Source organism: Capricornis sumatraensis, chromosome 19 (genome assembly GCF_032405125.1).
Source record: "Capricornis sumatraensis isolate serow.1 chromosome 19, serow.2, whole genome shotgun sequence".
Lineage (NCBI taxonomy): Eukaryota > Metazoa > Chordata > Mammalia > Artiodactyla > Bovidae > Capricornis > Capricornis sumatraensis.
The window spans coordinates 73955477-73981785 of NC_091087.1; the positions used below are offsets into that span (position 1 = coordinate 73955477).

At 45.8% G+C, this 26309-nt stretch overlaps 1 protein-coding gene across 1 annotated transcript in view; it reads left to right on the forward strand.

Annotated features, from left to right (window-relative positions):
* The first annotated feature begins 6572 nt into the window (after positions 1-6572).
* Positions 6573-26309, forward strand: part of TECPR2 (tectonin beta-propeller repeat containing 2) — an 84295-nt gene continuing 64558 nt past the window's right edge. Inside the window, exons 1-3 of the mRNA XM_068991315.1 lie at positions 6573-6791; positions 24812-24940; positions 25333-25464. Of these exons, the coding sequence (XP_068847416.1) occupies positions 6573-6791; positions 24812-24940; positions 25333-25464 (480 nt within the window). The remainder of the gene's footprint in view (positions 6792-24811; positions 24941-25332; positions 25465-26309) is intronic.

Below are 26309 nucleotides of genomic sequence, written 5' to 3' on the forward strand. Positions count from 1 at the left end.
CTTTTGTTACTCTTGTATTCTGCAACCTTGCTGTAATTGCCTATTAGTTTCAGGAGTTTTATTATTATTTTGGATTTTCTACACAAATGAACATGTCATCTGCAGAGATAATTTTATTTCTTCCTTTTCAGTCTTACATTTCCTTGTCTTATTGTATTAGTTAGAACTTCCAGTATGGTATGGAAAAGCAGTGATGAGAGGGGGGCGTCCTTGCTTTGTACCTGGCCTTAGCTGGGGAAGCTGCATTTCTCACCATTAAGTATGATGTTAGTTGTTGGATTTTTTGGTAGCTATTCCTTATCAGGTTGAGGAAGTTCCTCTCTATTTCTGGGTTACTGAAGCTTTTTGTCTTGAGTGAGTGTTGGAGACCTGATACTTCTTGTTTTTTTGGTAAAAGCTCCATTGAGAATTCACATCCATGTGTATTACCCATTTAAAATGTCCAATTCGGTGTTTTGGGGGATATTCATAGAGTTATGCGGCCACCACTACAATCAATTTTAAGACATTTTACCCTAAAAAGACACTCCAAACCCTTTAGCAGCCATCCCCACCCTCGGCCTTTCTCCCTCTCAGCTCTAGGCAGTCACTGGTCTACTTTCTGTCTGTAGACGGGCTTACTCGGGCCATTTGCGTATTTCATCTTGGTGGAATCATCCAGTGCATGGTCTTCCGTGTCTGGCTTCTTTCACTAGGCATAATGTTTTCAAGGCTCATCATATTACAGTGTGTATCAGTACTTCATTTCTTTTTATTGTTGAACAATATATTCCATTGTATGGATACACTGTGTTTTGTATATCCATTCATCAGTTGATGGACAGTTGGGTTGTTTTACTTTGGTTTTGTGAATGGTAATATTTTGAAATTATTTAAGTCTTTGTGTAGACGTATGTTTTCATTTCTCTTGGGTGTATAATTAGGAATAGAATTGCTGGGTCATATGGTAGCTCTGTGTTTCACCTTTTGAGGAACTGCCAGACTTTTCCGCAGTGACTGCCTCCTTTTATTCTCTACCAGCAATGTATGGGGCTTCCCAGATAGTGCTAGTGGTCAAGAACCCACCTGCCAATGCAGGAGACGCAAGAGATGTGGGTTTGATTCCTGGGTCAGGAGGGTCCCCTGAAGTAGGAAGTGATAACCTGCTCCAGTATTCTTGCCTGGGAAATCCCATGGACAGAGGAATTTGGCAGGCTGCAAGCTGTGGGGCTGCGGAGCCGGACACAACTGAGCGTCTAGACAGCAGTGTACAAGAGTTCCAGTTCTCCACACCTCTGTTAACACTTTTCTGTCTCGTGATGATAGCCATCCTAGTGGATGTGAAGTGATGATGTCGCTGTGATTTTGTTTTGCATTTTCCCTGATGATTAATGATGTTGAGCATCTTTTCTTGTGCTTATTGGCCATTTGTATGTCTTCTGTGGATAAATGTCTATTCAGATCCCACTATTCAGTTGCTTGCTTGAAAATTATCTTTTGATTATGGAGTTTTAAGAATTTTTCATGTATTGTGGATTTAAGTCCTTTGTCAGATAAATGATTTTTTCCCAGTATGCTAGTTGTCTTGTCTCTCTCTCTCTCTCTCTTTTTTTTTTTTTTTGCTGCACTTTGCAGCGTAGAGGGTCTTAGTTCTCCGACCAGGGATCAGACTTGTGCCCCTGTATTGGGAGTGTGGAGTCTTAACCACTGGCCCACCAGGGAAGCCCCTCTCTTCATTTTTCTTTCTCTAGTTTTGGCAGCACTGGCTCTTCGTTGCTGCACGCAGGCTCCCTGCAGTTGTGGTGAGCAGGGCCTGCTCTTTGTTGCAGGGCCTCTCATTGCCGTGGCTTCTCCTGTTGCAGAGCGTGGGCTCTAGGCACGTGAGCTTCAGTAGTTGTAGCACACAGGCTCAGTAGTTGGCTTGTGGAATCTTCCAGACCAGGGATGGAACCCATGTCCCTTGCCTTGGCAGGTAGATTCTTCTCCACTGTACCACCATCTTGTTCCTTTTTTTTGTTGATGCCTTTGGAGCACAAAAGTTTTTAATTTTGATGAAGTCGGAGGGCTCGCTGTACCTGCTGTGTGTGAGCATCAACTTCCGGGGCAGCTGTGGAAGCAGGAGAGCAGCTGTTCAAGGACCGCACGGGGGTCCAGGTGAGAGGGGTGCTGGCTTCAGCTCGGGCATGGCCACAGAGCTGAGAAGGGGCCAGCGGGAGGCAGCTGGGAGACAGGGCTGGTGGAACACAGTGCGGGATTGCTGTCGCGGAGGGGGAGGGAGAGAGACCAGACGGGTGCTAGGACTTCAGCTTAGAAAATTTCAGTCAGCTGCCTGTCGCCTGCTACAGAATTACGGTTGTTCTTAATGGTGCTTGGCAGGTGAGTCCTGTAGTCCCTTCTCACACACTTGAAGTGGCCTTTGGTTGTATGATCACTCATTGTGCCAAGGAGCTGGTCCGGGGACCCTGACCTTCTGGATTGTCCTCTCACATCTCCTGAGCCACCTGCGACAAACACGCTGTGTGTGTTTAGGTAGTGCGCCTGCCCTGCCGGTGCAGCTTTGAGGTGAACCCTCTGCCCCCTTCTAACCAGACTGCAGTCTCCAAGCCCCTTCTGTGTGGAGATTGTGGAGCTCTCAGCGAATGCTGTCAATTCAAGTGAATGAGTTTTTGAAATCTAAATGTCATAATTTGACAGAGCTACTTTGAGGGAAAAGGCTTTAAAGGAGGAAATAATAGTTGCTGACATTCGAGAAGTGCTCAGTACTTCTGCCTGCTTCCTTGGAGACCTCATCGGCTGGAGCAGAAATTAAAACACCAGGAAAATGTCAGTTTTGAGTCTGCTGTGTTCTCCGTAGTTTTTTCAAGTGTAGTCATTAAAAATCTCATTCTAGGGGAGTGTCTAATGACGTGGCAAATGCTCGTGATTTATTAAGCATCTCTGATGGGCTTATGAGTGGCATTCATTTCATTCTTGGTACTTTCCTGTATTTCCACAGTTTTTGAGGGTGAACGTTTAGTTTTTACTTATTTCTTGGTGGGGCTGTGCTGGGTCTTCATTGTGGCATGGAGGCTTCTCCGATCGTGGCATGGGCTTAGTTGTCCTGTGGCCTGTGGGATCTTCGCTCCCCAGTCAGGGATCAAACCCATGTCCTCTGCATCGCGCGGCGGAATCTTAACCACTGGAGAAGTCCCGATAGAGAACATTTGTAACTTGTAAAAAAGTAAACTTCTATTTTAAAAGTGCCATGTAAAGTAGGGCGCGTCCGCGTGCGTACACGCGTGAAGGAAGCACAGCTTTTCCTGCCCCTGTGCTGCGCTGCCCTTGGAGACGGAGAGGAGACTGGAAACGAGGCCACCATTTCTCTCCGGTGCAGTGGAGGTGACAGTGGTCAGTGACGCCTTGCCTCCTGAGGCTTTTGGTGAGGATTCAGTGAGTCGTGTGCTGGAATAGTCTCCACTAAGCACTTATGCTGCTGTTACACTCTTGCTGTCTGCAATGTTGCTTTGGCTTTCGTGTCCATGTATAGTGGTCTGCGTGCTTTCCCAAGGTGGCTGACCGTGGCTGTTCTCTCTAGAGTTTGCCTGATAACCACTTTGGGGTCATGTGGGCCTTGCCCAACCCTCTGGAGTGCTTACACAAATCGAGGATTGGGGAGCACGTGCACTGCTTAGCCAAGACAGCATTGCCCTTGCAGAGTTGTCAGTTTATGGACTGCGCTGCTGTATGCACAGGATCGACATCCACTGTCAGAGTTTCTGCTGTAGTAGCCTCTTGCCTGAGCAACAACAAAGCTGTTGAACCTGTATGTCCCTAGGCACATTTCTGAACCTCCAGAGTGCTTCAGCTTCTGCTGAAAGAGGGCAGATTGGTGTTCTTAACCATCACTTGCGCTTCTGCTTAGCCGCCTAGTCGCTTCCGACTCTGACCCACGGACTGTAGCCCGCCAAGCTCCTCTGTCCGTGGGGAGTCTCCAGGCAAGAGTACTGGAGTGGGTTGCCATGCCCTCCTCCAGCGGATCTTCCCAACCCAGGGATCGAACCCAGGTCTCCTGCACTGCAGGTGGATTCTTTACCGTCTGAGCCACCAGGGAAGCTGAAGAATACTGGGATGGGTAGCCGATCCCTTCTCTAGGTAAACTTCCCGGCCCAGGAATCGAACCAGGGCCTCCTGCATGGTAGGCAGATTCTTAACCAGCTGAGCTACCAGGGAAGCCCTCCATCCTCACAGAGGGACGTTCTTGTTTACTTACAGGAACAGGGCTTGTAAGTTACCCTGCCTACTTCGCTGTACGTCTTGTGTACTGTGACTGTCAAATGAAACAGGGATTTGAAAATGCCCTACAGGCCTAGAGGATTTTTATTGCAGCGTTGCACTGGGGCCATATGGAGAGAAAATGAGATTTTGCTTTGTTTCCATTCTTGCACTCATTCCTCCCTTGCCAGTTTTCCTTTTTCATAACTCATTCATTTATTCAATAAATACTTGTTGCCTCTGATGTGCCTGAACCTTTTCTAGGTGCCAGGGGCTAGAAGGGTGAGTGAAGTGGATGTGTGGGCTCTGCTTTCTTGGGGGGCTTACACCAGTGGGGTTCAGGCAGAGAAGGCCGTCAACAGGAGAGGAAGAGAGCGTGTGGAGAAAGCGCAGCAGCGGCGGGGTGTGATGGCGAGCCTTTTGGAAACGGCTCAGGACTGCTCAGCTGGCAAAGAATCTGCCTGCAGTGCCGGAGGTCCCAGTTCGATTCCTGGGTCCGGAAGATCCTCTGGAGAAGGGATAGACTACCCACTCCAGTGTGCTTGGGCTTCCCTTGTGGCTCAGCTGGTAAAGCACCCACTCGCAATGCGGGAGACCTGGGTTCAATTCCTGGGTTGGGAAGATCCCCTGGAGAAAGGAAAGGCAACCCACTCTAGTGTTCTGGCTAGAGTATTCCATGGACTGTGTAGTCCGTGGGGTCGCAAAGAGTCAGACACAACTGAGCAACTTTCACTTGGAGGACTTGAAGGGTGAAAAGGCATAGATTCAGGTCTTGTCCACACGGCCTTGGACAAGTCCTGTGGTCCTCTGGCCCTTGGTAGCTCATGTAAAAGTTTGTAGGGTAAGGATTTAATGGATGAGTGAGCGCTTCATAAATTATAACATACTATGTGATGATTGAGCATCTTTATTGAGGGAAGCTTTTTTTAGAAAAATTATCTATTTGTGCTTGTGCTGGGTCTTGCTGCTGGGTGGGCTTTTCTCTAGTTGCAGCAAGCAGGGACCGCTCTCTCTCTGTGGTGTGCAGGCTTCTCACCACCGTGGCTCCTCTTGCTGCCAGAGCACTGACTGGAGGGCACGTGGGCTCAGCAGTGGCGGACCCCAGGCTCGAGAGCACAGGCTCAGTAGTTGTGGCGGTCGGGCTTAGTTGCTCCGTGGCAGGTGGGGTCTTCCCAGATCAGGGACCGAACCCATGTCTCCTGCATTGATAGGCAGATTTCTTCCCACTGAGCCCCTGGAGAAGTCCAAGGGAAGGTTTGAATCCACATTTCCGAGAGGTGTGGGCGGCAGGGTGGCGCGGGGAGGCGCTGTGTGGCTGAGGAGGCTGTGGGCGTTTCTCGCCCTGCAGACGGCATCCTCCGCCTGGGCTGGCCCACTGCTCTCCCAGCGCAGCGTCTCCACTGCCTTGTACACATCACTGTTATCATCTTTTTGGCGGCATGGCATGTGGGATCTTAGTTTACCGATCAGGGATCGAACCCGTGCCCCCGGCAGTGGAAGCGGAGTCCTAACCATTGGGATGCCAGGGAATTCCTCTTTTCCGTGTTCTGTGCTTCCTGGTGGGCTTCAGAGTTTCGAATGTTTTCAGAGAAGCTTTCTCCACACTCTGGTCCATGCTAGCTCTCTCCTTCTCATTGAGACCCACAGGTTAGCACCAGTCATACCTGGTTTTGTGTCTTTTCAGGTTCTTTTGCCTCCCTGACTAGATCATACACTGCTTGAGATTCAGAGCTGTCTTTAATATTCTTCCCACCCCTTGCCCACCATTTATCATGATATAAATTACAGGGGGCAGAAAATAGTGCAGTGAGTTTTGGATTGTGATTTTGGCTCATTCGCTTATTTGTGGCTGTGTGGGTCTTTGCCCTTGCGCGCTTCCTCTACTTGCAGTGAGCAGTGACTCCGCTCTAGTGTGGTGCACGGGCCTCTCATCACCGAAGTTTCTCCTGCTGTGGAGCACGGACTCTAGAGGGCAGGCTCGGGGGTTGCGGCTTGAGGGCTCCCAAGTGCAGACTCAGCACTTGCGGTGCGTGGGCCGAATCTTCCCGAAGGGATCGAACCCGTGTCCCCTGCACTGGCAGCAGACTCTCACCCAGTGCCCCACCAGGGAAGTCCCCAAAAGTAATCTTAATGGCACTTAGTTTACTTTCCCTGTGTAATTAGGCTCTGACTGTAGTTTGTATCCACCTGAAACTTCCTTGTTCCCACTGTGAACTCTGATTTGCCTTTGCATGACCAGACATCGAAAGCGTTGTCATACCTTGTGCTTCAGCCCCAGGTTTCCCCGGATGCCGGCTAAAATCCCTCGTCTTGCCTGATGATCAGCGGTGGAGACCTTGGCCATGGCGTCTGTGTCGGAGCCTGTTACCTTCAGAGAGTTCTGCCCTCTGTACTACCTGCTCAATGCCATCCCCACGAAGATCCAGAAGGGGTTCCGCTCGCTGGTGGTCTACCTCACGGCCCTCGACACCAACGGGGACTACATCGCCGTGGGCAGCAGCATCGGCATGCTCTACCTGTACTGCCGGCGGCACGACCAGATGAGGAAGTACAACTTCGAGGTGGGTGCCACTTGTCTCCCCCTGAGCGTGTGGGGCCCTGGCTGGTGTGTAACACGCCTGCGAGTCCCAGGATGAGGGGTTACTTCTGAGTTGCTGAAGTATGGCCTGAGTGTCCTACCCAAAGAGCACCTTAGAGCCACCTTTCAGGTGGAGTGCAACTAAAAATGTAATGTTTTAACTTGTCTTTCTTGCCTCCAAAAATCCAGCATCACTTTAAAGAGAGCGTTATAGTGTTTAACACTTTGAACTTTGAAAATAGGCACAATTTTCTAAATGGGTTTTTTTTTCTTCTTCTTCTTTTTTTAAAATTTTTTGGCCATACCACGTGGCGTGCAGGATAGGACTTGGGTCCCCACCGGTGGGAGCATGGGGTCTTAATCCCTGGACCACCAGAGAAGTGTCTGAAAGTGTTTTCTGAGTGTTTTCTCAAGAGTGTGTTCACTGACTGACCCAAGTAATCTCTAGGTATTCTGGCAAAATTATTAAGAAAAATGGGTCAGGATCAGTGTTGGCTAGGTGCCAGAACGCGTACGTCTTAAATGAGGGCACTTCTGTAGCGCCCTGCTGTTGGGGTCCTGACCGACATCTCTTCTGGGCTGCTGACTCAGGCAGCTCCGTCTGTTGTAGGTGTTGGGGATGCACCACCACCGTACTCCCCTGTCTCGTCAGGGTCTGTGATTTGTAAGAACGTGGGTTTTGTGAGAGACTCAAGGGTGACTGAGGTGTGGCTCCTGCCACTTGGGGCTCTACACTGTGGTTAGTGGACTTTTGCAGACTAAGACATGGCTTTTGTATTTAAGAGAAGTATTTGCAAAAATCTATATTTTAATCAGTATCAACTTATTAAAGTTTAATTTATAAAGTTGGTTTTTCTTAAGCCTCTGTACTCAATTAAAATAACACAAATGGTTAGCATCCATACTATGTGCCAGGCATTATTCTAAACCCTTTACACATATTCACTCATTTTATCCCCACAGAACTCTGTGAGGTAGACAGAACAACTCCATGTTGTTTCGTCATCTCCGTTCTGTCAGGGAGACAGCTGAAGCTCAGAGAGGCTGCGTGACTTGCGAGATAGTCAGAAGGGGTGACACCGTGGTCTGAACTTGGGCAGATGGGCTCTGGAGTTTATATTTGTATTTTTTGTATGAAAATTTAAAGGATTGCCGTTTCTTTTCTTGATTAATAGGGCATGGGTTTGACTGATCTAATTCCCCAAACATTTAAGACCATTACATAATTAATCTTTTAAAACTGTGGCTATGAACTGTTGTTTTTGTTCAGCTGCTCAGTCATGTCTGACTGCGAGACCTCATGGACTGCAGCACGCCAGGCCTCCCTGTCCTCCACTGTCTCCCGGAGCTGGCCCAAACTCATGCCCATCGAGTTGGTGATGCCATCCAACCAGCTCATCCTGCCACCCCCTTCTCCTACCCTCAGTCTTTCCCAGCATCAGGATCTTTTCCAATGAGTCGGTTCTTCAGGTGGCCAAAGTATTGGAGCTTCAACTTCATCATCAGTCCTTCCACTGAATATTCAGGGTTGATTTCCTTTAGGATTGACTGGTTTGATTTCCTTGCTGTGCAGTGGTTATGAATTAATCTGAAATCTCTCAAATAGTTTAGCACTGAACAAGGAAAACTTAATGACTCCAGCAGTGACCGCCCCTTGCACACGATAGACCAAAGAAATCCATGCCTAGACGCATCCTAATCAAACATCTAAAAACTCAAGACAGAAATCTTAAAAGCAGACAGAGAAAATGACACATTGCTTGTAGGGGACAATTACCTGAATGATGGGAAATCTCTCATCAGAAACTATGGGGGCTAGAAGATGCTGGTACAGCATGTAGAAGGTGTTGAAAGAAAAGAACTGTCAGCTCAGAATTTTTATCCAGCAAAAATGTATTAGGAAAGAAGGTGAAATAAAAATGTTCTCAGATGGAGGAAAACTAAGGGGATTCATTGCCAGCACACCGTCTCTAAATAATTGCTTCAGGAAGTTCTTTAGACAAATGATAGCTGATACCAGAAGGAAACTTGGAACATCAGTAAAGAAGGAAGAATAATAGTAAATATACTAGGCTGTTTTCTTCCTCTTGAGTTTTTAAAAAATATATTTGACAGAAAAAAATTATATCATTGTCTGATTGAGTTTTCAGTTTATACACATGGAGTAATATATAAAAGAATTATAATGTAAGAGGGGAGAGTAAGGGACCTATAGGGTAGTAGGGTTTCTTCATTCTACTTGAAGAGGTTAAATGCTGAGTCTAAATAGATGTTGAAAAGTTGTGTGTGTATATGTACGCGCACGTGTGTATTTGTGTATCTCCCGCATTTGATATGGTAATCCTTAGAGCAGCCACTTAAAACCGCTGTACAGCATGGTATAGTAAAAATTCCTTGCATGGGGATGACCCACTGAGATGTTATGGGGAGGGAGGGGAGGGGGGTTCATGTTTGGGAACACATGTAAGAATTAAAAGATTTTAAAATTAAAAAAAAAATAAAAAAATTTAAAAAAAATTAAAAAAAAATTCCTATAGACATACCAAAATAGAATGTTAAATATATTGAGACAGTTCTCAGGAAAACACTAAAGGTTAAACAGAAGAAGGAAAAACAGGAGTAACAAACAAAAAACAAAATCATAGACTTAAATCAAAACATGCCAATAATTATATTAAATGAAAATGATCCATACACATCAATTTAAAAAAATTATTGGGATGGAAAAAAACGCATAAACAACGATTTGTTGTTTATAAGAAACCCATTCAAATATAATCACATGTCAACGGATAAAAAGTAAAAGGATGAAAAAATGTACCATGTAAATGCTTATCAGAAGAACGTTGAGGGCTTCCCTGGTGGCTCAGCGGTAAAGAATCCACCTGCCAATGCAGGAGACACAGGGTCGATCCCTGGCCCGGGAAGGTGGCACATGCCGCGGAGCAACTAAGCCTGGGCGACAGCTCCCGAGCCTGCGCCTTAGAGCCCTCAGTGCTGCCGCGGCTCCTGACGCCCCCGTGCCCTAGAGCCCAGGCTCCGCAACAAGGGGGCCACTGTAAGAAAAAGCCCTTGCTCCGCAGCCGCAGAGTGCCCCCACTCGCTGAGACTGGAGAAAAGCCCACGCGGCAAGAAAGACCCAGCACAGCCAAACATGAGCAAATGAAAGTATTACAAACAGAGTGCCGAGTGGCTGTATTAACATCAGAGTAGCCCTCTGAGCAAGGAAATAACCAGAGAGACAGTATTCAATGACAAGAGTGGCGGTTCAGTGGGACGGCGCAGTGGCCCTACCGTGGTCCATAGTGTGTTGTGCTCCTTAATGACAGGGCTTCACGACAAATGAAGCAACAGCTGACACAGCTGAAAGAAGAAGGAGGAAAATCTGCAGTTCTAGCTGGAGATGTCAACACCCCACTGTCAGTAATAGCAGCAGACAGAAAATCAGCAGGCGTGTAGCAGACCCGAGCAGGCCCATCTACCTTTGTGATCTAAGTGATGTTTATAGAGCACTCCACCCAACAGCAGCTCAGAGCACATTCTTTACAAGTGAACATGGAACAGTCACCAGGACAGACTGTATTCTTGGTCGTAAAACACTCCTCAATAAATTTAAATTGGAGCACTTTACGTAAAGACCACAGACCTTCAATTTGTAAAATAACACTGTATCCGTGAAGCACAATAAAACGAGGCGTGCCTATAACTATTTTTAAAGTTTCTGCCTCCAAACTGAAAAAAAAACTTAAGCAAGAGTTTAGTCCTCCCCAGAGTGAAAGTACAAATTGCATCTGATGCCAGTTTCCTAGTTTTACTGGAACTAGTTTTCTGTTTATCAGATGAGCCCCATGAACTCTGAAGGGGTGTGCCGTGTGCGGACAGCCTCTGCAGGGACGAGCAAGACTGGGGGGCTCTGGTGCAGATGACCCGACCCAGGAAGGTGGATGGGGACCCTGGGAAGTCCTATGCATAGGGCCATAAGAAAGCATATTTTACTGGGCCCAAATCCACACTTAGCAACTCTGAGTATCAAAAGTGTTTTTGAATACCCTTTGAGTATAAAATATAAGCATATTGTGGAGAATCACAAAGGAAGTAGAAAATAAAACTTCTCGTTTTGGTGAGAACAGAGAATTTGATTTAGAATATTAGGGTTTTAAACAAAGTTAAATATCTGTATGTAAACACATAGGAAAGGCTCTGCAGGAATACCTCCCAGCTCTTCGTTATGAGGATAGAGGGGACTGAGCATGGGGGCAGGAAGGAGAATGGAAGTATCTTTCTTTTTTTTTTTACTTTATTATTTTTTATGTTAAATATTGTGGACTTGTTAGAATTTGGACAGTAAGTACATATTCATCTGTTACTTGTATAAACACAACAACAAAGACTTGCTTTGAGCTTTGACTGTCCGTCACTAGTTGCGTGAGCTGAGGATGAATTAAATATGTCATTGTTCCTGTAATTTTCGGTTTCAGAGCTGGGAGTCTTAGAGTCATTTGGCACAATCACTGTATTTTACGGATAAAGAAACAGTGAGATTCCTGCCCCAAGCCACATAGCTGGTTGCCTAACCATTTTGCTGTCTTCCTAGTGAGAAGGCAGGGCCTCCACAAAAGCCTGGATCTAGAGGACAGTGGAAACAGGTCAATTAAGAGATTCTTTGGAATTTCCTAGTGACAGTTGGGAGGTGCATCAGCTAGGTTTTGTTTGTTTGTTTGTTTTTTAAAATTTTGGCCACACTGAGGCATATGGGATCTTAGTTTCCCAACCAGGGTTCAACCCATGCCCCACTGCAGTGGAAGTGCACAGCCTTAACCACTGGACCATGAGGGAAGCCCCTCAACCAGTTTGGTTTAGGGAATGTCTGAGATGTTATGGGAAGGTAAACACAAACTCGTTTCGCTGTTGTCGTTCAGTTGCCCAGTTGTGTCTGACTCTTTGTGACCCCATAGACTGCAGCACACCAGACCTCTGTATCCCTCACCATCTCCAGAAGTCTGCCCAAGTTCATATCCATCGCATCAGTGATGCCATCTAGCCATCTTATCCTCTGACTCCCTCCTCTTCTGCCCTCAGTCTTTCCCAGCATCAGGGAATTTTCCAGTGAATCGGCTGATGGTATCAGATGACCAAATTACTGGAGTTTCAACTTCAGGGTCAATCCTTCCGTTGAGTATTCAGGGTTGACTTCCCTTAAGATGGACTGGTTTGATCTCTTTGCAGTCCCTGGGACTCTCGCGAGGCTTCTCCAGCATCACAGTTCAAAGGCATCAATTCTTGGGCACTCTGCCTTCTTTACGGTCCAGCTCTCACAACTGTGTGTGACCACTGGGAAGACCACAGCCTTGACTGTAGGCCTTTGTCGGCAGGGTAACGTCTCTGCTTTTCAGCACACTGTCTAGGTTTGTTGTAGCTTTCCTTCCAAGAGGCAAACATCTTCTGATTTCATGGCTGCAGTCACCACGCAAAGTGATTTTAGAGCCCAAGAAGAGGAAATCTGTCACTGCTCTCACCTTTTCTCCCTCTGCTTGCCATGCAGTGATGGGGCCGGATGCCATGATCTGAGGTTTCTAATACTTAGTTTTAAGCTGGCTCGTCCACTCTCCTCCTGCACCCTCTTCAAGAAGCTCCTTAGTTCCTCTTCGCTTTCTGCCTCACTGGTATAGAAAATGGCAAACCACCCCAGTGTACTTGCTGTGAGAACTTCACAGCTGTATAAAAGGACAAAAATTAGCTTACCCTCTAATAAATCCATGTGTGGCATGCATGGGTGAAAGATTATGTTTTTAAATGAAGCTGTTTTCCAAAAGAAGAAAGCAGATCTTTTATATGATAAAGTCTGAGGTGTTTTCAAGAATAATGCTTTTAGAAACCTTTTTTCTTACACAAGTTAGTGGGAGAGGGCAGATGGAAACACAGGAAATGCTTCCTTGCTAAGTGCAAAAGCATGGAGGAAATGCTGTGAGGAGCTAATAAGGACAGAAGTGTTATAACCCTGTTGTTAGATATACGGGTGTAACACACGTAAGAAGAGACCAGAAAGTCAGAAAGATAAGCCGACCGGAGTTTCTGGTCTTTTGCTTTGAAATTAAATGTGTGATCTCTCCTTAGCACCTAGCACGTTGTTGAAATTTCATAGATTTGCCTTCAAAACTGTCTTTGCGTTAAGCCTAGCTGTGCGAGTTCTCATTTCTGCTACTTTTCTGTACTGGTCTCTGGTGAATTTATTCAGCAAGTGTTTATTGAGTATTTACCCTGTGCCAGGCCCATTTTAGGACTTGGAAATGCAGTGGAGAGCACACCAGCTCTAACGCGCAGAACAAAAGATGAGTGCAAGAAGGCCGCTTGGCCGGGAGGGGAGCAGCGCTAGGGGAGGGGGGAGGGGAGTTGCCAGCAGGAGTGGCTGCTCACTGAGCAGGTGACAGGCGAACACAGACCTCGAGAGTGAGCAGCTCCCCAGGAGGAGCTTCCCGCTGGAGGGCCCCGGGGGAAGGGAGGGGAGCCCTGGGCGTGTGAGGGGACGTTGTGAACGGCTCATTGACTGATGCCTGTTGTATTTTTTAAAGTGATGCAGAAATGAGAGCTTTTGAATCACCATGTCAGCCAGAGGTGTGTGTATCTAATGCCTCCCGTGTCCTGATGGAAGTAATAACTCTACACTTGTTGCTGAGTAACAAGACTTATAAAGCTTTGGTGATTAAGACAGTGTGGTACTACTACAAAAATAGATAAAGAGGTCATTGGAACAGACTAGAGAAGCCAGAAAATCCGCATGTATATGAACACAAAGTGATAATACAAAGATTTTCTGGTAAATGATGTGAGCAGTTGGACATGAATGTAGGGGTGGAAGTGAAACTTGATCCCTACCTCACTATGTATGGTTATTTTGTCTTAGCACTTCAAAGGTACTATACCATTGTCTTTGGACTGCTGAGACTTCTGCTGGAGGTCTAATTGTTTTTCTGTAGGTAATCTGCCTTCTCTCTGTCCTAAGATCATCCCTACTGATAGTCTCAGGCCCCTGCGACTTCCTTCAAGCCTAGTAGACCTTTCCTACTCCAATTTGCCTCGGGAAATTGTTCCAGAAGAAGATGCCTTGGTTTAACTTTGAGATCATTAAAAAGTTGTATAAATATTGAAACTTTGGTTTCAGTTAAACGGTGGTTTATTAAACTGTGGTTCTTTGCTAGTAAAGAAGAATAGTGAAACATTTCTTATGAATTTAGTGCGTTTATATCTTATTTGACTCTTCTTAAACATTTCTAAGTAGTTCAGATCTGTTGGTTACTTGATGTGCTGAGTTTCTACTGAAGGTTCAGCTTTGACACACCAAAAGCAGCTCATAAAGAAAGCCTTGTCAGACTTCACAGCTTCCTTGAGCTTGCTCACAAAGAACACTTTTTCCCTGATGTTTTTTGTTTTGTGTATAGGGGAAAAGTGCCTGCCAAGGAGCCTAAGAAACTTGGCTAAGACCTATTGGTGAAGTGATTGTCCAGAAAACCACTGCTGGCTTCTTGCAAATCAGAGCTTTTTCTCTTGAGCTAATTACTAGATTCCTGTTTGAGGAAGTTAAGTTGCCACATAGAGGCAACAAGAAGTGTCCCCACTTCCCTCCCTGGAAGCTGGAAAGGAGGGAAATAGAAGCGTTAAACACGTAATAGATAAGCTCTTCGGAGGACAGAGTCTCCTTAAAGAGACAGAAGAGTGCCTCCCAAGGCAGAAGAGGACAGAACTGTCTTCATTTCAAAAAGAAGAGTGTATGACGGAGGGGAGGCCGGCAGGCTGCTGGGTAACCTTGGGAAACTAACCGTTGGGCTGAACCGGGCTTTGCAGGAGGTGGGGGTAGCGATTCCCTGAGGGCTCTGATGCCCTTGGTGTGGCTGGCCCTGAGGCTTACTGAGGTTTCCTCAGAAGTTGCCCCATGCTTGCTGAGCAGCTTTTGAACTAGAACTTGCTGCCCACCTACATCGGCCAGTGGGGGCAGAGTGCCGGTTGTCCTACATGAGCCTCCTGGTTTGTGCGAGCGTTCATTCACTGTGAAGTAATCGTGCATTGGCTTTGGGGTTCAGCTCCGTGTGAGTTGGATGATCACAAAACAACCCTCCTGGGCTGATGAACAGCAGGACACGGAACGAATTGAATACCTGGATCAGGAAGCTTGAGGGCAGATCCCTCAAGGGTGCCCATTCACCAGTGTGGATCTGTGTCTTAGGAACTTCTCTACACTTCTGTGTGTAAACACACAAGCATGAAAGCTCTGAATAAGAGCGTGGGAGTGATGGATCCCAGTTCCACAGTGGTGGTCTGATGCAGCAATGCAGTCAGGTTGCGGGGCGGGGGGTGATGCAGGGCATAGAGGGCTTCAAAGGTGCTCTTGGGGTCCTCTTTCCCAGGCGGGTGGGAGCTCCACAGGCGCTCACTCTGTGACGGCTCTTCCAGCTGTTTGTGTGATCGTGTGTGTCAGTCCAGTGCAGTTGCTGAGTCGCATCAGCTCCCTGCAATCCCATGGACTGCAGCACGCCAGGCCTCCCTGTCCATCACCAGCTCCTGGAGCTTGCTTAAACTCATGTCCGTCGAGTCAGTGATGCCATCCAGGCATCTCATCCTCTGTCATCCCCGTCTCCTGCCTTCAGTCTTTCCCAGCATCAGGGAAATGAGTCAGTTCTTCGCATCAGGTGGCTAAGGTATTGGAGCTTCAGCTTCAGCATCAGTCTTTCCAGTGAATATTCAGGACTGATTTCCTTTAGGATTGACTGGTTTGATCTCCTTGCAGTCCAAGGGACTCTAAAGAGTCTTCTCTAGCACCCCAGTTCAAAAGCATCAGTTCTTTGGTGCTTAGCTTTGTTTATAGTCCAACTCTCACATCCATACATGACTACTGGAAAAACCATAGCTTTGACTAGATGGACCTTTATTGGCAAAGTAATGTCTCTGCTTTTTAATATGCTGTCTAGGTAGGTCATAGCTTTTCTTCCAAGGAAAGAGTGTCTTTTAATTTCATGGCTGTGGTCACCATCTGCAGTGATTTTGGAGCCCAAGAAAATAAAATCTGTCACTGTTTCCATTGCTTCCCTACCTATTTGCCATGAAGTGATGGGACCACTGGAGAAGGGAATGGCAAACCACTTCAGTATTCTTGCCTTGAGAACCCCATGAACAGTACGAAAAGACAAAGAGGTAGGACACTGAAAGAGGAACTCTCCAGGTCGGTAGGTGCCAATATGCTACTGGAGATCAGTGGAGAACTAACTCCAGGAAGAATGAAGAGACAGAGCCAAAGCAAAAACAACACTCAGTTGTGGATGTGACTGGTGATGGAAGTAAAGTCCGATGCTGCAAAGAGCAATATTGCATAGGAACCTGGAATGTTAAGTCCATGAATCGAGGCAAATTGGAAGTGGTCAGACAGGAGATAGCAAGAGTGAACATCGACATTTTAGGAATCAGCAAACTAAAAGGGACTGGAATTCGTGAATTTAACTCAGATGACCATTACATCTACTATTGTGAGCAGGAATCCCTTAGAAGAAATGGAGTAGCCATCATAGTCAAATGCAGTTCTTGGATGTGATCTCAAAAATGACAGAGTGATCTCTGTTCATTTCCAAGGCAAACCATTCAGTGTCACAGTAATCCAAATCTATGCCCCAATCAGTAATGCTGAAAAAGTTGGACAGTTCTATGAAGACCTACAAGGCCTTCTAGAACTAATACCCCCAAAAGATGTCCTTTTCATTATAGGGGACTGGAATGCAAAAGTAGGAAGTCAAGAAATACCTGGAGTAACAGGCAAAGTTGGCTGTGGAGTACAGAATGAAGCAGGGCAAAGGCTCAGAGTTTTGCCAAGAGAATGCACTGGTCATAGCAAACACCCTCTTCCAACAACACAAGAGAAGACTACACATGGACATCACCAGATGGTCAATACCAAAATCAGATTGATTATGTTCTTTGCAGCTGAAGATGGAGAAGCTCTATACAGTCAGCAAAAACAAGACCGGGAGCTGACTATGGCTCAGATCATGAACTTCTTGTTGCCAAATTCAGACTTAAATTGAAGAAAGTAGGGAAAACCACTAGACTATTCAGGTATGACCTAAATCAAATCCCTTAAATTTTACAATGGAATTGAGAAATAGATTCAAGGGATTAGATCTGATAGAGTGCCTGAAGAACTATGGACGGAGGTTCGTGACATTGTTCAGGAGGCAGGAATCAAGACCATCCCCAATAAAAAGAAATGCAAAAAGGAAAAATGGTTGTCTGAGGAGGCCTTACAAATAGCTATAAAAAGAAGAGAAGTGAAAGGCAAAGGAGAAAAAAAGAAGATATACCCATTTGAATGCAGAGTTCCAAAGAATAGCAAAGAGAGATAAGAAAGCCTTCCTCAGTAATCAGTGCAAAGAAATAGAGGAAAACAATAGAATGGGAAAGACTAGAGGCCTCTTCAAGAAAATTAGAGATAGCAAGGGAAAATTTCATGCAAAAATGGGCACAAGAAAGGACAGAAATGGTATGGACCTAACAGAAGCAGACGATATTAAAAAGAGGTGGCAAGAATACACAGAAGAACTATATAAAAAAGATCTTCACGACCCAGATAATCACAATGATATGATCACTCACCTAGAGCCAGACATCCTGGAATGCAAAGTCAAGTGGGCCTTAGGAAGCATCACTGCAAACAAAGCTAGTGGAGGTGGTGGAATTCCAGTTGAGCTATTTCAAACCCTAAAAGATGATGCTGTGAAAGTGTTGCACACAACATGCTAGCAAATTTGGAAAACTCAGCAGTGGCCACAGGTCTGGAAAAGGTCAGTTTTCATTCCAATTCCAAAGAAAGGCAATGCCAAAGAATACTCAAAACTACCTCACAATTGCACTCATCTCACATGCTTGCAAAGTAATGCTCAAAATTCTCCAAGCCAGCTTCAACAGTACGTGAACCATGAACTTCCAGATGTTCAAGCTGGATTTAGCAAAGGCCGAAGAACCAGAGATCAAATTGCCAACATCCGCTGGATCATCAAAAAACCAGGAGAGTCCCAGAGAAACATCTACTTCTGCTTTATTAAGTATGCCAAAGCCTTTGTGCGGATCACAGCAAACTGTGGAAAATTCTTAAAGAGTGGGGAATACCAGACCACCTGACCTGCCTCTTGAGAAATCTATATGCAAGTCAGGAAGCAACAGTTAGAACCGGACATGAAACAACACACTGGTTCCAAATCGGGGAAGGAGTATGTCAAGGCTGTATGTTGTCACCCTGCTTATTTAACTTCTATGCAGAGTACATCATGAGAAACACTGGGCTGGATAAAGCACAAGCTGGAATCAAGATTGCCGGGAGAAATATCAATAACTTAAGATATGCAGATGACATCACCCTTATGGCAGAAAGTGAACAAGAACTAAAGAGCCTATTGAAAGTGAAAGAGGAGAGTGAACAAGTTGACTTAAAATTCAACATTCAGAAAATTAAGAGAATGGCATCTGGTCCCATCACTTCATGGCAAATAGATGGGGAAACAGTGGCAGACTTTATTTTTGGGGGCTCCAGAATCACTGCAGAGGGTGACTACAGCCATGAAATTAAAAGATGCTTGCCCCTTGGAAGAAAAGTTATGACCAACCTAGACAGCATATTAAAAAGCAGAGACATTACTTTGCCAACAAATGTCCATCTAGTCAAGGCTATGGTTTTTCCAGTAGTCATGTATGGATGTGAGAGTTGGACTAGAAAGAAAGCTGAGTGCTGAAGAATTGATGCTTTTGAACTGTGATGTTGGAGAAGACTTGAGAGTCTCTTGGACTGCAAGTAGATTCAACTAGTCCATTCTTAAGGAAACCAGTCCTGAATATTCACTGGAAGGATTGACGCTGAAGCTGAAACTCCGATATCTTGGTCACCTGATGTGAAGAATTGACTAATCAGAAACAACCTGATGCTGGGAAAGATTTAAGGCAGGAGAAGGGGACGACAGAGGATGAGATGGTTGGATGCCATCAGTGACTCAGCAGACATGAGTCTGAGTGGACTCCAGGAGTTGGTGATGGACAGGGAGGCCTGGCGTGCTGAGGTTCCTGGGGTTGCAAAGAGTTGGACACGACTGAGCGACAACTGAACTGAACTGGACTGATGGGATCAAATGCCATGATCTTAGTTTTTTGAATGTTGAGTTTTAAGCCAGCTTTTTTATTCTCCTTTTTCACTTTCATCAAGAGGCTCTTTAGTTCCTCTTTGCTTTCTGCCATAAGGGGGGTGTCATGTATATGTCAGTATATTGTCTTGTATTTATGATCGTATTTCACTGTTTTAGAAAATGAAAAATAACCATGCCACGAGACACTTGATGTGCAGCTGACTGCACCCTGAAGGCAGCAACCTTGCCTGCCCACCCCTCTCCTGAGCATGTCGGAGCTAACCTCGTCCTTCCTGGACCATGAGACCCCCTGAAAGCAGCACCTTTGTGTCCCCACAACGAGCACAGTGAGGCCATCAGTAAACATTTAACTGCTGAAACCTAGTTCATCTCATTTTAAACTAGCAATTCTTTTATATAGGCTACTTGATATTATTAAAGTCTATCTCATTTGTAGACTTGTATGAAACAGTACTAGATTGATATCTTAATGCTCTTAGTGTGGTAAAAATCCCATTATTAAATAATGTGGTAAATGAAGGATTGATTTTATGAAGTAAATGTATTGCTAAAAATTATGATATTAACAGTGCATTTGAACCTTAAGTGTTTGGGTATCTTAAAAGAGGTTTTGTATATCCATGCAGTCATGAAAAATAATCTTTAAGTATATTATCTCTCTCAATAAAGTAGAATTGTTGGCAGTGTGTTTGTTTTTAAAGAGGGACTCACAATAAATACTTTTTTTAATTGGTTTTTGTTTTAATTTGTCCTCTTGGCCGTGCTGGGGTCTTCACTGCTCTGTGCGGGCTTCCCTAGTCGCGGTGAGCCAGAGCTGCTCTTCGTTGCAGGCTGTGAGCTTCTCACTGCGGTGGCTGCTCCTGCGGCGGAGCACAGGCTCAGCAGCCACGCTCGCGGGCTCTAGAGCACAGGCTCAGTAGCCGCGGCCCGCGGGCTTAGTTGCTCTGTGGCATGCGGAATTTTCCCAGACCCCAGTGTCCCCTGCCTTGGCAAGCAGATTCCTATCCTCTGCGCCACCAGGGAAGTCTGTTAATGTCTTTGAACTCTATGTGTCACTTGGCGGTAATCTGACTTCTTTCCAGCCACGGGGATGGGCGGTGTATCAAGGCCATCGAGGCCACCGAAGCCACCACCGTGCTCATTCCGTGGCGCACCTCCTGGCTGCTCCCAGGCTGTTCCTCCTTCAAGGTCACAGCCTGCATTGTGATCTGACAGTTCTTCCTGCCTTCTCCAGCTGCATCCCTTTTTCCCTCAGAGATTTTTCCGCAGTAAGTGCCTTGAATGTCTGATTCCATCCTCAGGGCCTGCTCTCTGCGCACACAGACTAATGCAGTGGTATCGTTCCGTCTCCCAAGACTTCTGCAACCGATTTGTTCTGCCAAATACTGTGAGAAGAGTGTTGAAATCTCCAAACTTACAGTGTGCATGGTTTATTTCTCCACTCTTCATTTCAACTTGTCTGTGCCTTTAAATCTACAGTGCATTCCATATTGGTAGCATAAATTTGGGTCTTTTAATTAATCCAGTTTAACAGTCGCTGCCTTCTAATCGGCATATTTAGGCCACTTGTCTTTACCGTCCTGACTGCAGTGCTTTGAGTCAGGGTTTCTCAACCTGATGTTACGGCGCTTTGGCCCAGGGGTGTGCTCCTGTGTGTTGTAGAGTGTTTAGCAACATCCCTGGCGTTAAACCACATTTTGTCATGATATCCTTTTTAAAAATCTCGCTGTATTTTAGTTGAGATTTTTTTGTGTCTGTATTCACGGAAGGATATTGGTCTGTAGCTTTCTTATGATGCTTTATCTGGCCTTTTTCATTATGCATCTGACTATTTGGTATTTTCATTCTACATTTAACTACTCAAGTTGGGCATTATTATTATTATATTTTATAATCACTGTTTAGATTTCCTCGCAGTTTTACCCGCGTCTTCACTTGCCGCCCTTGTTACATTTCAGTTTCCTTTGCCACCGTTTTCCTTCTTGCTGGAGTGCGTCCTGTGGTGGTTCTTGTCCTGCAGTCGGTGGTACTTCAAAGCACAAAATCAGGCGCTCTGGACACTCTGTCTGTCTGACTGTCTGCCTTTGTTTGCTTGTTGCCATGCTACATGGCTTGCAAGGATCTTAGTTCTTTGACCAGGAATTGAACCCAGGCCACGGTAAAAGTTCTGAGTCCTAACCACTGGACCGCCAGAGAATTCCTGTGTCTCCGTCTTTGAATTGTTTAGAAAGACATACTGTTCAAGGCTATCAGTTCTGTCTTTTAGCACTCTGAGGATGATACTCTACGGTCTCCAGGACTCCTTTGTTGAGACATCTTTTATTAATAATTATTCATATTTAGTTATTGCCTCTTTTCTCTGACATATGAATATCTCCTCATTGCTTTTGAGGTTTTATTGTTTGAAAGATATGTGTGTGTGCACTTCTTTTCATGAATCTTGTTCAAGGCTTGTGCTCCTGAGGATACAGGCCTTTCCCTAGTTTTGGATAGCTTTTAGCCTCATCTCTGAAGGCACTGCCCTCTCTTATCCTATTTTCCTTTCTTCTGGGATCCCAGTTAGATGTAGGTTGGACTTTTGTATTCTATCCTCTGTGACTCTCAACTTCTCTTTCTTAATTTATATCTTTGCTGCACAGATCTGTCATCTAATTCAGTGATTTTTCTTTCAGCTGTGAATAATCTGCTTTTTAATCCGCCACTGAGATTTTAAATTCTTTTGATTCTTTTTCATATATATTTAATTATTTCTGACAGTGGTTTGCTCTTATGTTTCAATTTCCTTTATAGTCCTTGAAAATTTTAAAGCCTTTTTTGTTATTGAAGTATAGTTGATTTATCGTGTTTCATGTGTATAGCAAAGTGATTCAGTTACATACTCTTTTTCACTGTAGGTTATTACAAGGTATTGAATATAGTTCCCTGTGCTATACAGTAGGTCTTTAGTTTTTATTTTATATGTAGTAGCTTATATCTGCTAATCCCAAATTTCCAACTTATCCTTCCCCTTAAGCATATTTCCATTACGGTTCTGGTACTTCTTAGTCTACATGAAACTGCTTGAGTTGGGGTGAGGGGCTGCCCATTTCTGTTAGTGTTTTTTCGGTTGAGTCCTCTTCATGGGCCTGTTTCCCTGTGGTCACCTCTAACTGTGAACTGTGTGGCTGATCCCGGCACGTGTGAATCCTGAGGGGCCTGGGCCAAGACTGAGCCCCAGAGGTAGGGGTTTATGGTCACTCTGCCAGGCCCCTTGAAGTGTTACCGACAAGGAAGCGTGTCAGCTAAGCTGCCTGCACGGAGCTGCTTTTGAGTGGGGAGGGAGAGTACCTTCAAACCCCGGTGCTGGATGGGGCAGGTTTTTGATTACAGATCCTTAGGAACTGTTGTTTTTATTCCCTCCACTCAGTGCCTGAGATACAAGACTGAGTTCCTTGTCGGCCCCGTTAGCTAGCAAATTGATTTTTCCCTCGTTTACACTTTCACTGAGCGTTAGGTCTTCACGGGTTCTGGCTTTATGGGGAGGTCAGGTCCGGCTCCCCACCTCGTCTGGCCCAAAGCCTTGTCCTCACTGCCCCTGCTCACCTGAGAAAATCCCGGGTCTGGGTGTTGGTCGGTCACTGGGCAGCCTGTGGCTTCAGGGCTGGCTTCTGTTTGGTTTGACAGGACTCTCTTGGGTTTCGGCTCTCGTAGATTTTCTTTACTTTATAGAGGTCAGCTGAGCGTTTAATAAGTGCTTTGTGTATCTTATTCAGCATTTCTGGGTGTTTGGAGGGCGTTGTTTTTCAGAACAGCCAGAATGTTACCCTGTCAGAAGCTGAGGCTTCATATTTTGTTTCTGTCTGAAGTATAGTTGGGTGTCATAGTCTGATTCTTTGAATGTTTTGGTTCTTACGTCAAGAATGATGACATTTGTTAGTAATAATATTAAAGAATGTTAAGTCAAGCTTAGTACATTGGTTTATTAAAAGCATGTTTACAGGCATTGCAGTTTCCAGCCCATCTGTGCAATGATTTTTATTTTGAAGCCATTCATTCAGAAAAATTACACAGCTGTTTTGATTTTGTGCTACGACATGGCAAGATCTCCAATAAGCGACTTTGATTCCTGATGGAGTAGCAGTTTTTATAATTACAAATTCCCAGGAAAAATATTCTTTTTATTTTTTGCCATGCCATGCAGCGTGCAAGATCTTAGTTCCTCAAACAAGGATCAGACCTGTATGCCCTGCAGTGGAATTGCAGAGTCTTAACCACCGGACCACCAGGGAGGCCCCGCTGGCCTGTCAGACGATACACACCTAAGGCGTGTTGTGCGCCTTTCTCGCCTGAGAGCGGAGGTGGAGCTGTCCCTCACAGTCCCTGCCCTCCCCTCACCGTCCTGCTCCTCCTTGGCCGACCCCACCTCCCATGTCCACGCCGCGGGTCTGCTGGAGCCCTGAGGCAGAGCAGGCCCTGGCTCTGCAGTCACACTCAGGCAGAGTCCTGACTCGGTTCTCCCGGGCTGTGTGGCGTGAGACCAGTCTCACAGCCCTGGTGTCACGAGGATAGCTCCAGCTCCTACGCTCTCGGTGGCCTGAGGATCCCAGGAGGTAACGCCTGTGCAGTGTCGGCCAGGCGGCCTGGCGCAGGACGTGTGCTGCTGAGAGGCCTGTGCCCTGTCCCTCGCTGCCGTCGGCATCCTCACTGGGCCTCCCACTCGTCTTTCCTCCCCAGGGTTCTCTGCCCTGGCACCTGTGGAGTTGGCCAGTTCTCTTGACTGGGTGCGAACTCGCACCACCTGAATAAGCGCAGAAAGCTCCTGGCCAGTCTTCCTGTCTGGGCCCATGCCCTCCTCCTTCCAGCCTGTTCCAGAGGGTGTCCCAGTAAGACTTCAGACTGGTACACCTGCAAAAGCAGGCGTCTTCAAGGGTCCGCTTTTCCTTCCTGTTGCTTAAGATCTAGCTCCCTTCCCCATGTCATGCTCTGGCACCAGGCATATTTATAGCCTGAACAGGGCCTGAAAGAGTGCTCCCGTGTGACCACCTCTGCTCGCTGGGGTGGCTCTCTGTGTGCACGTCTCGCTGCTGTGGCTCCACTTTGAGAGGCCAGGCCCTCGCCCTGCTGTGTGTTAGCCCAGCAGCTGACTCAGGATCCTGAATGCGCGGGGTGCGCTCGGGTTTGACAGATTGATTACCATGTAAATTACTGCATCAGGGTTCAAAACAGCTTATTGAAGATCTTGCCATATGTCTTAGCAAGGTGGAAATGGTTGTGTAATTTTTTTGAATGAGTGGTTTCAAAATAAAAAATGATTATTCAGGTGCACTGGAAGCCTAAAGGTCTGTATTCAATGCTTGACATGTGCTTTTTACTAAACCAATATATTAAGCCTGCATTAATGTTATTTAATATGATTATTGATCTAAGAATCAAAACAGGAATAAGTTTATGAAGCACTTGTTGATCCTCCAGCACAGCTGTGTGGCAGGTACACACCATGGGTGGCAGTTGGTGGGGGACTTGTCCATGTTGAGAGAGAAGGAAGCAGAGCTTGGGAGTGGGACAGCTCTCCTGATTCCAGACTCCGGTTTTGGGGGGAACAATCTCTCTTGTCCAAGCTCCTTAGAATTCTCTTGAGAAGAGCTCAGTGGTTCACAGTTTGTCATTTCAAAAATAAAAAACCTGGAAAGAAAAAGAGATATAATTATCTTTCTGAACTATATACATTTTCAATCAGAAATATGTATAGGCTGCTGTGTGGTGAGGTTTTCCATTTCACTTGTAGGTGCTGTTTCACAGTTTGAAATCTGGCCCAGTGACAGGCCCATTTGATTTTAGATGTTTGCTCTTTCAGGGGAAAACGGAGTCCATCACGGTGGTGAAGCTGCTGAGCTGCTTCGATGACCTGGTGGCTGCAGGCACAGCCTCTGGGAGGGTTGCAGTTTTTCAGCTTGTATCCTCATTGCCAGGGAGAAATAAACAGGTAAGTGCCAACCATTTTAGCATTTCTTAATTTCATGGCAAATTCCTCTCATCCTTTAAAATAAGTCCTCATCTGCTGAGAAAATATTTGCTCAAAAAAGCCTAACTCTGTGCTCTTCATAGTCAGATAACATTTTTGTTGCTGGTAGGACACTTGGTGAAAAGCACATATGGGTAATTTAAATTGCTCAATAGTCTCTGGCTCCTCTCCGTCAGTTTTCAAGGTAAATAGACAGATGGGCCCTTGTGCAGGGTTTTGCCTGGAAAGCAGCTTGGGAACACCAGTTACTCCACAAAACAGGAGGGACTGCATACCACCTCGTCCACACAGCTCCATCTCACAGTGTCTCTCCTTTTCTTTTTCTTGTGTGTATTTTTATCGTTTATTCACAGCTTCGGAGGTTTGACGTCACTGGCATTCACAAAAATAGCATAACAGCTCTGGCTTGGAGCCCCAATGGGATGAAACTGTTCTCCGGAGACGATAAAGGGAAAATCGTCTATTCTTCTCTGGATCTAGATCAGGTAAAATCATTTTCAGAAGTATTGTTGGTCAGATAATTGGAGAAGTTATAGCTGGTTAATTTGTATTCTTGATCCTTGTCCCATTTTTTTCTGTCTGCGCCAGTCAGCTGGTGAGATCTCAGTTCCCCAACCAGGGATTGAACCCAGGTCTCGTGAGTGAACGCCTGGAATCCTAACCTCTAGGCCCCAGAAAACTCCCTGTTGTCTCTTTCTATTCTGAGTTGTTGTTCGTAACATTTTCTTTCAAGCGCTTTCCTGATGCTTTATAAGCTTCTACTTCTGTGTGTTAAGAATTGGCCTTTGTTTCTACTCGAACATACACTTTTCTCATTCTCCTGTTGTCTTTGGCTACCACTGAGAAAAGAAGCCACTACCAAGCCTTATTCCTTGGCAGTTTGTAGAGGAGGACATGGAACATTTCAAAGTCACGACAGGTATCAACTGAAAAATAAAAAGCACAACCTAAAAGTTGAGAATTTTTTATTCGGTGGACTCACTGAGGACTTAAGCCTGGGAGACAGTCTCAGGGAACTCTGAGGGATCCTTCCAGAGAGGTGGGGGAGGAACCAGGATCTACAGGAGCTTTGAAAAAACAAACCTGCTTGTTAAACATCAAGAAGTGTGCTAATTACAGAAGAAAAAAATCTCTCAAGGTAACGAATTCAGCACTTTTCTGTGTGGGAAGACGCGAGAGTCTGGGCTCCCTGAGACCACAGTCCTTTGACGGGCACCTTCACGCTGGGGCCAGTTCGCATCCTGAACCCCTCAGCCACACGTTGGGGGCGGCCCGCAGCGGCGGTTGGCTCGATGCAGGGTGGCCTGTGTGCTCCACCCTGAGCTCCCTG